This window comes from Notothenia coriiceps, unplaced genomic scaffold (genome assembly GCF_000735185.1).
Source record: "Notothenia coriiceps isolate Sejong01 unplaced genomic scaffold, NC01 NC01_scaffold00037870, whole genome shotgun sequence".
NCBI lineage: Eukaryota > Metazoa > Chordata > Actinopteri > Perciformes > Nototheniidae > Notothenia > Notothenia coriiceps.
The window spans coordinates 5,521-16,239 of NW_011370571.1; the positions used below are offsets into that span (position 1 = coordinate 5,521).

General features: G+C 41.6%; 1 protein-coding gene across 1 annotated transcript; it reads right to left on the bottom strand.

Moving 5' to 3' along the window:
- Positions 1 to 2,495: 2,495 nt before the first annotated feature.
- Positions 2,496 to 10,149, bottom strand: LOC104967841 (neurexin-3b-like). Its single transcript, XM_010797370.1, has 4 exons — positions 9,007 to 10,149; positions 8,384 to 8,412; positions 2,905 to 2,922; positions 2,496 to 2,518 (listed from the first exon to the last, which is right to left on the bottom strand). Exons 1-4 carry the CDS (start codon positions 9,701 to 9,703, stop codon positions 2,504 to 2,506), a joined length of 759 nt encoding a protein of 252 aa, XP_010795672.1. The 5' UTR covers positions 9,704 to 10,149; the 3' UTR covers positions 2,496 to 2,503.
- Positions 10,150 to 10,719: the final 570 nt, after the last annotated feature.

Sequence of the window (10,719 nt, forward strand, 5' to 3'; positions counted from 1 at the left end):
AATTTCATAAAATCAAGCCAGTCGTTTTCCGAAATAGTGAGACAACAAATACCCAAACCAAAAACAAAACCACCTACAATTTTGAGTCGTAAATCTGCCTTGTTGTCATTGAAAACAGCATTATTTTTACATAGAACATTAACTAAGGGGGCGGGGCTAAGAAAACAGTCCCATCAGGTAACTCACACACACACACACACACACACACACACACACACACACACACACACACACACACACACACACACATATGCTTGTATGTGTACACACAACACCATGTATCTTCACATTCATATTCACAGTTTGCAGAGACGATGAATAATCCATCCACTTCACTCTCATTTCTTTGTGTTAAACAGCGATAATCAAGCGATAATCACTTAGTCTCCAGCGATGACACCGTATTTATTTTTCATCTCCGCTCAATCGCTCATCCTTCATGCAACAGTACGTGTGGGCGCTCGCTAGCTGGAAAGCACCAGAGCCCCCCTCATTTCAGCTTTCCCTCTCGAACACGCAGACGAGCATATGCACACATTTAATGAACACACATAATGAATGATTAACCAGTGGCAGCACAAGTGCAAGTTTAACACACATACACACACACAGACTGCTCCTGCAGTGCAGGTAAGAGAACAGAAAGGGGAACATAGGGATTGCTGTACCTTTGTTTCTACCTACAGGTTTTCGGAGAGGTGAAAGGATCCGAGGAGGGTAAAAGAGGGAAGTGTCATCCCGCGCAGAGCACCAAGAGAAAGACAGCAAAAAGTGGGGATAAGCTATTGTTATACTACCAGACACTGCTAAATGACACTTCATGCAAAATGTTGACAATCATGCAAATGGTAGAGAAATGGAAGAAGAGTAAGCAAGCAGCACACAACTTACAATTGACAGTTTACAGCTCATTTCCTCATCTTTATCTAAGGTCACACCAGAAAGAGGCAAAGCACCACCTTTAAGATGAGAGGGATTTGATGCTTGGTGAGTCTTTGAAAGTGAGGCCACTATTGGTCGTGGCTAGTTTTGTTGGCACAAAGAGAAAGGCTCATTTGACCTTGCTTGGTATTCAGAGGAGGCAATATAAGGTCATGAGGAAAAAGGTTTAAACCAAAGCTAATAAAATAGCTTTCTAAAATGTGGAACCCTAATCAAAAGGTCAGCACTGTCAAGACGGTTTAAGGTTAGTCAAGTTCGAAAATTAAACTAATTGAACAATTTCCAGGCAAAATGGTAACGATATAAAATAAATGCTCTTGTGTCTATCTATACCTGGATTTATAAATATAAGTGCATACAGAGGTAGAGGGGGGGCCCGGTTCATTCCAATGAAAGTGGCTCAGTTTTGCGTACAAAAACACTCAAATCTTGGCCAATAGAGCATGACTTCTTGCATGTTCCTTAAGCCCCGCCTCCAATTTGCTCTGTCAAAGCCAGTGATCTCTAGATTTGGCTTCTAGCACATTTGATAACTTTAAGATTTTTTTTAATAAAAGGCACGTGTTTGTAATATGAAGTTGATAGGCCGGCTTACAGACGTCGCCTACCTAATGTTACTCAATAGGAGGGTCTTTTTAGGCCCAAAATCACTTATTGGGGGCTTGCATCAATCCCCCAAACCTTCTAAATACCTTCATCCTAGGGCTGCTCAATTAATCTTATTTTTTTAATCACAATTACGATTTTGGCTTGCAAAGATTACGAAAACAACGTAATCGAAATAAAATGATTATTATTATTATTTATTTTTTTGGTTTTTCAGTTGAATTATACTTACAGTTCAGGGTAATCAACTGTTAAAAACATACTGTGCAAATATTTTTTTTAAATAAATGGATGTTTTCAAAGTAAATGGATAATCGTTTTTAATAATCGTGATATCAATTATTGACCCAAATAATCGAGATTATGATTTTTGCCATAATCGAGCAGCCCTACTCCATCCTTTACAACACTACTTTCTATGTTGGCACAGGGTGTAGGTATTGTCCAATATGATATAACTCTAGGGATACTAAGCTATTTCTTCCACATATACCTTACCGTACTGTGACACTTTTTGTTCCTTATTTTCTCTATATTTCCCATTAGTTTTCCTCTAAGCTGTCTCCCCTCATTGCAGTGATTTCCTTATCCTCCCTACTGCTTCTCATCCTCCCCCCTCCCCTACTCTGTCGCTGCAGAGGTCGAGCTGGAACAGTGGAGTGTGTCACTGCATGTTAGCTGTGGAACAGTACAAAATTATGTAATACACAGAAAACTGGGTGAAACGAGGGTGAGGAGACGCCTAAAGAGAGACGAAGGTGAGGTGAGGAACATGCCATGCAACGCACACAAACCCTCCCACTTCTCTGCAGCAACAATGGGAGTATTGCAACACACAAATGCACACGGACAGGTAGCAAAGGCACATAGCGTCACATAAAGCCACAATACCAAGCCAGGCAGCGAGTCAACAAAAACACAAACAACCATAAGGACAGAATACCTTGCTCTGACTTCAGGTGTGCGAGGCCTTGAGGAGAGAATTTCAGAGAGGCACAGAGAGAAAATGTTCAGAGTAACACGCCAATACTGCAGTTGTATTGTCATTATGCATGCTTTGCTTTAATGGCAAACCATGGCTAAATCATCACACTAAAAGTCAAAGCTTTCCCAAGTGCATGTAAAAAGCTTTCTCTAGAAACAGACAAATGACTAATAAAGAGAGCAGCACAGTATGTGAATATCAAGTAGCTCTGCAGGTTGTTAACTGAATACATGTCAATTAGAAATTACATAACTGGGTTACTTGTGCATGCCTGTCTGCCTTAATGCATAAACATATTTTAGATTACACTTATAAAAAAAATGAACAACATTTGGTACCATTTCACATAACTACTCTTTCTTGAGACTCACCTGGTTTTCTCTGGACTGCTGTGAATCAGGAAAAGAGAGAAAGAAGAGAAAAAGTCCTAAATTAGCAACACACACCAGCTTTGTTTGCATGTGGATCTATCATGCAAAACACACTTCTAAGCATTGTGCTACATGTAAGGACCAAAGAGGTGCCCCTTGACATGCCTGATCAGAGATAACCACTTAATCCCTGTGGAGAGAAACACGTACACATTGCATCTGTCCCGTCCTCTCAGGGAATCAGATTGACATATTCCACTCTTTCACATTTTTGAATATTGTTAGTGACATAATATTCTGCTACTTGTATCACACAGAGTGCCTCACACACATTCAAAGGAAGACATGAATCCAGGAGGATTTATGGTGTTGTGAGGTTTGTGGATGCTCCTTCAAACAGACCCATATCCTTCTCCTCCATCTTTTTTGTGCCTTTAACCCATACACTCAATCTTTTTTGTTGCACTGCTGACCCAAATTCCACATGGGGTTTCTCAGGGGAATGCTCACTGTTGGATTTCTGAAGATCACAGCATGGCGTGGGCAACACAAAAATGGCCATTGTGTGAAAAGATAAAATAAGCCACACATTACATTTCATCCCTCGTGGCAAACATGCTCAGCAGGATCTCACCCGTGGATGACACCTTGTGGTTATCAAACATGTCTGATTTAGGCCACATCAAAGATCACTGTGTGCACTCTGACTCAGTGGTAGTTAGGAGTTTTTTTACCCAGCATCCGACCTTAGTTTCAAACCTGGTGCTGTAGCCTGAAATGAATATTAATATATTATGATTTAATAGAGGCTAGGGCTTCACGATTTTGCAAAAAAATGACTTTCCAGTTGTATTGAAATATATTGCTTTTTGATTAGCAGTGTTGTATGAGGGAATGATATTTTTTGTAAACAATATTCACATTATTTGTTATGAATATGTTAAAAATGGTGGGATGCTTGGTGGGAAGAGCATCTGTTCAAAACAAGGATTTATTTAATTATTTGTTTAAGGTCTAGTCTTTAGAATACAGGTTGTAGGCTATACCACAATATTTAACAAATAATATTTTTAAATATTGTTTTACCTTTACTTGCGATTTGGATATTGCAATCTAAAAAATATATCTTAATCAATATGGACTACGTTAGATCGTTCAATTGTCTGTCTTAATATCTGATATGATTTGACTGTTTTGATCTCTGCAGGCTTCAAAGAGGCTTGGCCTGTATTCCACCACTGGATATGAATGGTTTTCCTATCCTAAAGCATTTAGTCCTTGGAACATTTTAGGATTAACTCAACCGAGGACATAAATACCATTTGAGAGGAGGCGCATAGAGACAATACTGCAGAAGGAGTTGGTGAAGGAGAGGCAAGGTCTCCTTTGGGGAGTCTAAAATGGCTGCTACTTCTCCCATAAGAATAGGATGACATTGGGAGAGGCAAGGGAAGGACGAAGCATGGAAGAGGGGGGGAAGGGGAGGTAGTGGCCAGCTGATGGACAGCGGCGCAGCTCCAGCACTCGAGAATGCATGAGTACCCCTCAATGTATGCCCTCTCATGAAGTGTTTTGTTCTGACTGTGCAAATGCTCTATAAGTGTGCCTGTCTGCGTGTTAAGCGCTCACTTTCCCCATGTAGATAAAGCCCTTTCCCTTGATGCGACAGCGCCCAGAACAAGCCAATGTGCCGCTGTGGACATGTGGTCCGAGCGTAATCCCCTGCTCTATTTTACCAGCAGCTTCACCACTCAAATCCAAACATCATTTTCAGCTTGGGCACTAGACACAAATGCCCTCTGCACTGGAATCAGGCAAGTCCCTGCACCATTTTTTCCATTTTTTTTCCCCCTGACCTACTTTTTATAGTAAGATTATTGTAACTGTCATTTCCATGTCTGTTTATTAATCCCCAAAGCTAAGCCTGAAGGCACCATTTTAGCACTTGCTTAACAGTTTGCTTGCCCTCGCCTTCAATTACTAGCCTTCCATCAAACCAGTGAATATGTTTTTAGCAGATGGGGCCTTAAAGTGTTCATTAGGAATGCAGGATGTGGAAACGGGAGATTCTTTTACATATTCATTAAACAATCCTCTTAATAACCTTGACCTTATGCATAACTCATTGTAAGTAGAAAACCCAAAGGTATTCGGGAGACTTCATAATGTCACCCCAGTTCATTTAATTGAACCGAATGAGGGTATCCAGATCATTACCATAAAAGAAACTGGTATTTGCACAGTTAATAACAGGGTCCGAATCAAGTTGATATTAAAGATGACTGAACAGTTTGCCTGCTATGGCGGACACGTGTGGAGAGCGAGTGTTGAGTGGTGTCTAATTTCAGCTCGTTGCCCTGACACAGTTAGTCACACAGATACATCCTGATCCACCAGGGAGGGGAGGCTGAACATGTGTTTTATGTCCGACTGTTTGTGGTGCTATAAGCTGCTATCCGAGATGGAGGGTTTGGGAAGAGGCTCTTAAAGAGACAGGACCGGAGAGTCGACAGGACGATAGGCATACAACTACCACTCCAACCGTAATTGTTTATATTAGGAATGTATGCAACTCTGCCTATCGTCAAATGTGCCTCCTCCATGCTAAGCGTCTTGTTGGAAAACATGTAATGAGGCCGAGCTCGGGCCATTGGCTCAGGGAAAATCATATATATTCTAAAAGAAAATTATTATTGATGATATGTCTGAAGCAATGAATAACAAAAGAAGTAACCTTTATTTTTGTGAACATATTTTTGTATTTGATATTATTATTTATTATTATTATTATTATTATTGTCACTATATTTTTTAATATATTCATTTTTTTAATTATTATTTCTATGATGTGTATGTCTTTGTATTTAATTATTTGCTTTCACAATTCTGTCATGTACGTTATTTGTTGAATTGTTGTGTATCTATGTGGTAAATGTATAAAAATAATGGTTAGAAAAAGAGGGACAGGACTGAATTGATGATGTCACAGCAACTAGCTACTGAATGCCGTGATGTAACACATGCACAATAGAAATGTGCAACCAGTGTAGGGATGGATGTCCTTTAGCACAAACATGCTCCATTCTGTATCCACATCCCATTTCCTCATCTCACATGTTCATTCTGCCGACTCCTCATATTTCCCTTCTAGGCCAGTAGGCTAGCAGGCTACCATTAGCAACACGGCTGGCGAAATGCTTCCAAGGCCCAGTCCACTCAGTCAGTCAGCCATCTGCCCGTTTTAACGAGCAGCTCCGGGGCTTGTTGTACTGTGCATCTATGTGTGCGTGTGCGCGTCTCTAAATGTTAGTGTGCATGTGCTGCTGCGGCCATGCAACACGATAATGTAACGTATGAATATTCACAGGTTTGACAGATCGCTTTCATTGCTCATTAATAAACCTCTTTATCTACAGTATGCCGACAACACAGGTGTGCTGAGCAACTGTTCGCCTAACTGCAACCAAATAGAGATCATTGAGAACATCCCCTGAAAACATTAAATGCTAGAGGGTTGCTTGAACAAAGTATTATGACACTTGCAGACATGTGGACATAACAATTAAAAAAGAAACTGCGATAGTTTGCCGATAGACAGTCTCAGTACTGTTTGTGCAGGCATTTTCTGGGCGAATGAGCCATCTCTGCTCTCATTATCCTCGTAATTATGGTTCAGTGTCTCTGTGGCATAATCAACATCAGCAACATCAGTTAATGGGGAGGCAGAGAAGAGCAGACTGATCAGCTGGGAAGCTAATATGACTTCCTGGGATGCTCTGTTATAGCTTGTGAACAGAAGAAAATGGATGTGCAGATAGAGTGGTGCGGTGATGACTTATTTCTGTAGGCCAACCCTGAAGTTAGCATCAAAAGCGCTCCTCGACAAAAAGCAATGGGGTTTTTCCATTAGATTTTTAAATATTGCAGAACATCTAATCTGTGGCAAACGGGTTTATGATAACGTTTGTTTCAGCAGAATAAACTCCACATATTAGCACCACTGTATTTTTAAGTCTAAATGCTATTGCCAGAAGTAAAAAGCTAACGTTAGGCTATGAACATACATCACATGTAAGTACATCACAGTTGCACTTATGTTTGCGGTGATGACATTTAGTATTCTCATTTAGTTTGTGTTAACAACCGCCATTTTAAGTGAGATAGAAACTTTAGAAATTCACAAGTTCTTAGAACAAAAACATTTCTTCAGCCTGGTTATCCACAGACTTTATTTCAAGTGTCGGACCAAAAGCACTGAATTTGAAACAATCATGCTAAAGTGCAAACTAATTTCTGGGTTTTGTGACTCATTCCTGCACCACTCTATACAGTAGATGTGTGTGTGAGAGGGAAAGGAGGTGGGCAGGGGGTCGGTTCTTCCTCCTGGGTACAAATGAAGGTTACAACAGGCCTGTGGTGAAGGCACTCGTCACACTTGCTTTGCCCCAGGCTGAAATGTGACCGTGTCTTGCACTGTCCAAGCTGTCTGGCTGAGTACTTGGCATTCCTAGAATCGTGGTTGTTTTAACACAAGGATGTCATAGCTCCCCTGTCAGCTCTCAGGAAGCTCTGAGACAAATAGACCTCCACCTCCTCCTCCTCCACCCCCTCCTTCATCGACAGAGGCAATGAGCAAATGGGATGAAGCGAAAGGGGGGCATGTCCAGTCCGTCTGCTTGACTGCTCTGCAACCAGCACATCGCGTGCTGTCCTGAACAATGCCACAGGCTAGAATGGGATTTAAGCTCCAAACAGCTTCGTTTGAGCAGCAAATCATGAGGCACGTTACGAAACTAAATAGAGCAAAACCGCTGCACGGAAATCTGAAGATGCTTATTTCTAAATGCATGATATGTCATAGCACGTAAGGGTATCAGACACAGTTTTAAATAGCTCGCAAACAGCGCTATAGGATTCAGTGAGCATTCCCCTGATCTTTGGCAAAATGGAGTCATCCCTTAGCCATGTCAGTGTACTTGGCAGGAAGTGGGTCAGCAGTGGAGGAAATTTGACATGGGTCTGTTCACACAAAAGGTTATTCTTTACAGTTCAAACACAGGAAGAAAAGGCGTGTAAGATCAAAGTGAAATGGGTATTCTTTGGTTTTCTAGAAGCAGTACCGGGGTTATTCTCTTGGTCAAACTGAGCCCAAGGCTATAAGAAATGGCATGTTATGAAAGATGTAAGCTTTCAAATTAAGTAGGCCTTGACCAGCAGCAAAAAAAGTATTTGGAGAACAATGTATTTCCTGGAGATGTAAGGAAGCAAATTAGACTTTTACTCTGCATAATGTCCCTCTTAGTATACATACATATTAGCCTACAAAAACTAGCATCCCTGTGTCTTTAAAGGTGTGGAGAAGAAAGGAACATTGTCGAAAGAGCTGCATATCATTACACTCCCCAAAAAAAGAGATGACCTTGGCACAGAAGCAGAGGAAAAATAGATTGAAGTTATTTCTCATCCAAACTGTGTGTACCTTCAGGTCCCTGCACCACCTTGAAGGAGCTGAATACATTTGATGGAGAAAAAGAGAACCGAGTGCTGTAATTTCAGTCATATCAGCTAATCCACCGTATTCTCATCAAAAGTAAAAACTGTGAAGGCAGAGGAAACGCTGAGCACATCAACGCCAATTTAACTCCTGCATGAAATACTTTCCAAAAGAAGCTGTGAGAGCAACAGCCTATACAGATTATATATCCTGTGTATGAGGCATTACAACATTCAAATACATGAGTATAGCTGCCTGTGCTTCATGTAAACTTGAGTAAATGCTACATAGCAATCAATGCACGTTTTACAAAGCGTTTCATAAATAAAGTTTGGAAATCTCATTCAGCAATCTGTTTTGAGATTTTTGATGGAGCAAAAAACATTATGTTTAAAGCTGCTCAAGATTTTTACCTTTTAACTTCTAGTGAAAAAAGCAAATATGAGGTGTTAAAATATTTTTTGAAAGTCTTTACCTGGAGGCATTCGGCAAAAGCTGCCATCGGGTCAGTTTTATATTTGTAAGGAACCCCTGTGAATTCTTTTTTTACAGATGGAAATCAATATTCAGCGCTTGACACAGAAAGCTCTGGAGCCAGCCCCTCTTACCTTCTGTGCAGTATCGACCCACATATCCCGTTCTGGAGCAGTCACAGTAGGTTTCTCCATCTGCCAGCGAGCAGATCCCGCCATTCTCGCAGGGGTTCTCCGTGCAAAGGCCCATCATCTCCAAGCGTACCTTCTGACTATTGATGAGCGTTGGCAGCTTACTTCCATAAACAAGGTCTGTGATAATTCCCTTGAACGGTGGCAGCTCACGGACAGAGGGTAGGGTGATGGCAGATGTGCGGATGTCCGCTGGTAGCCCTCCCAGGAAGAGGTCGCTAACGATCTTCATGAAGCGTCTCTGGGGCCGCACGTCTTCCGTCTTGGTGTGGCCATCCACGGCCAAGCCAGTCCTCAAATTGTGCCTGTTGATGGCGGCAAAGTGCCAGCGGCTGTCGTTGACCATCTTGTCCGAGGTGATGGTGGTCTCCGCGCAGTCAATGCTGATACCAAGCTGTAGCTTACCCTCGGATACGGCGAGAACTAGGAAGTCGCAGTAGCCGCCGTCGTCAAAGTACATCATGAGGCCTTCTGGTTCGGAAGTCTTGAACTGAAATGTCAGGTCACTTCTGGAGCTGGCGTCCCAGCGCAGGTAGCGAGCCCACTGACCTTCAGAGCCAGTAAACTCCAAGCCTACGCTCAGGCCCAGCACGGTACTTAGAAGCAGGAAGACATGACCAGGCAGGCTGTTGGGATTCATCGTAGAGAGTAACAGGATGTACCAGAAGACGTTTAAACTGGGGATAGATCCTCAAAGTGATAATAACATCTGGCTGAGCTCCAGGGTTTATCTGATGAATGTTATATTCCACGTAGATAATTTTACAGTTAAGCGGAGAAACGCAATATCCGGGTTTTTTTTTATTTATGAGGCAGATCTAAGGTTGATAATGGACGGAATGTAATTTTCTCAGCCAAGTCGATTCAGAGATTTGGAAATATATCCAATTTCCACACAAAGTGGACAGGTGAAAGTGCAAGGATGAAGGTGGTCCTTAAGGAGCTTTGTCAGTGATTCAGAGCTGCATCTTGGGATTTTTCTTTCAGGCGACTACCTGGATTGAAGCACATGACCTTCATCGTTGGTCCGGTTCCGTGCCCCATGGTTTGACCTCCAGCTTCGGACACACCTTTGACAAAAATGCAGAAAAAGACAGATCAGTTTAAGGTAAGACAAGGCAAGTGCAAGTGCTTTACAAAAAGGAAAAACATTCAAACAAACAAGAGAATTATTTAAAGTGGACCTATTATGCTATATTGGAAAAATATATTGTAGGGCCATACCTATACAAAACATCTCTGTGAAGTTGTTTGCTTAAAATACCAAACAGTTCACCCATTGTAGCCATGCCTCATACTGCTCATACCCCTGTTTTGCAGCCCTGTTAGAGAAACGTGGATCTTGGGTCCTTAGCTTGAAAAAAAAAAGAGGAGGCGGAGCTAATGCCTGATCAGAATTCTACCGGAGATAAGGTTACATTCTGCTGTGATAAAATAACATCCTGTTCTAAACCACATCAAGGATTTTTTCTGAAACAGTATGGAGCTCAAATGCTTTTTCTCTTGCGGGTTTATCACAAGGTGAGTTCCTTTTTTTATTTCCTGCTTTTTAAACACATGTGCTCTACAGTACAGGTTAGCTCTGAGTGTTAGCGAGGCTTGCTAATGTAAACAAAGACGTCCAAAACACGTCAGGCATTGTTTCTGATAGCAACT

Bases quoted from the DNA above. Each gene is read 5' to 3' on its own strand.
- LOC104967841 (XM_010797370.1), bottom strand. From the start codon at position 9,703: ATGAATCCCAACAGCCTGCCTGGTCATGTCTTCCTGCTTCTAAGTACC. The intron at 8,413-9,006 runs GTAAGAGGGGCT...AAATGTATTCAG, and splicing joins GGGTCGATACTGCACAGAAG to CTCCTTCAAGGTGGTGCAGG.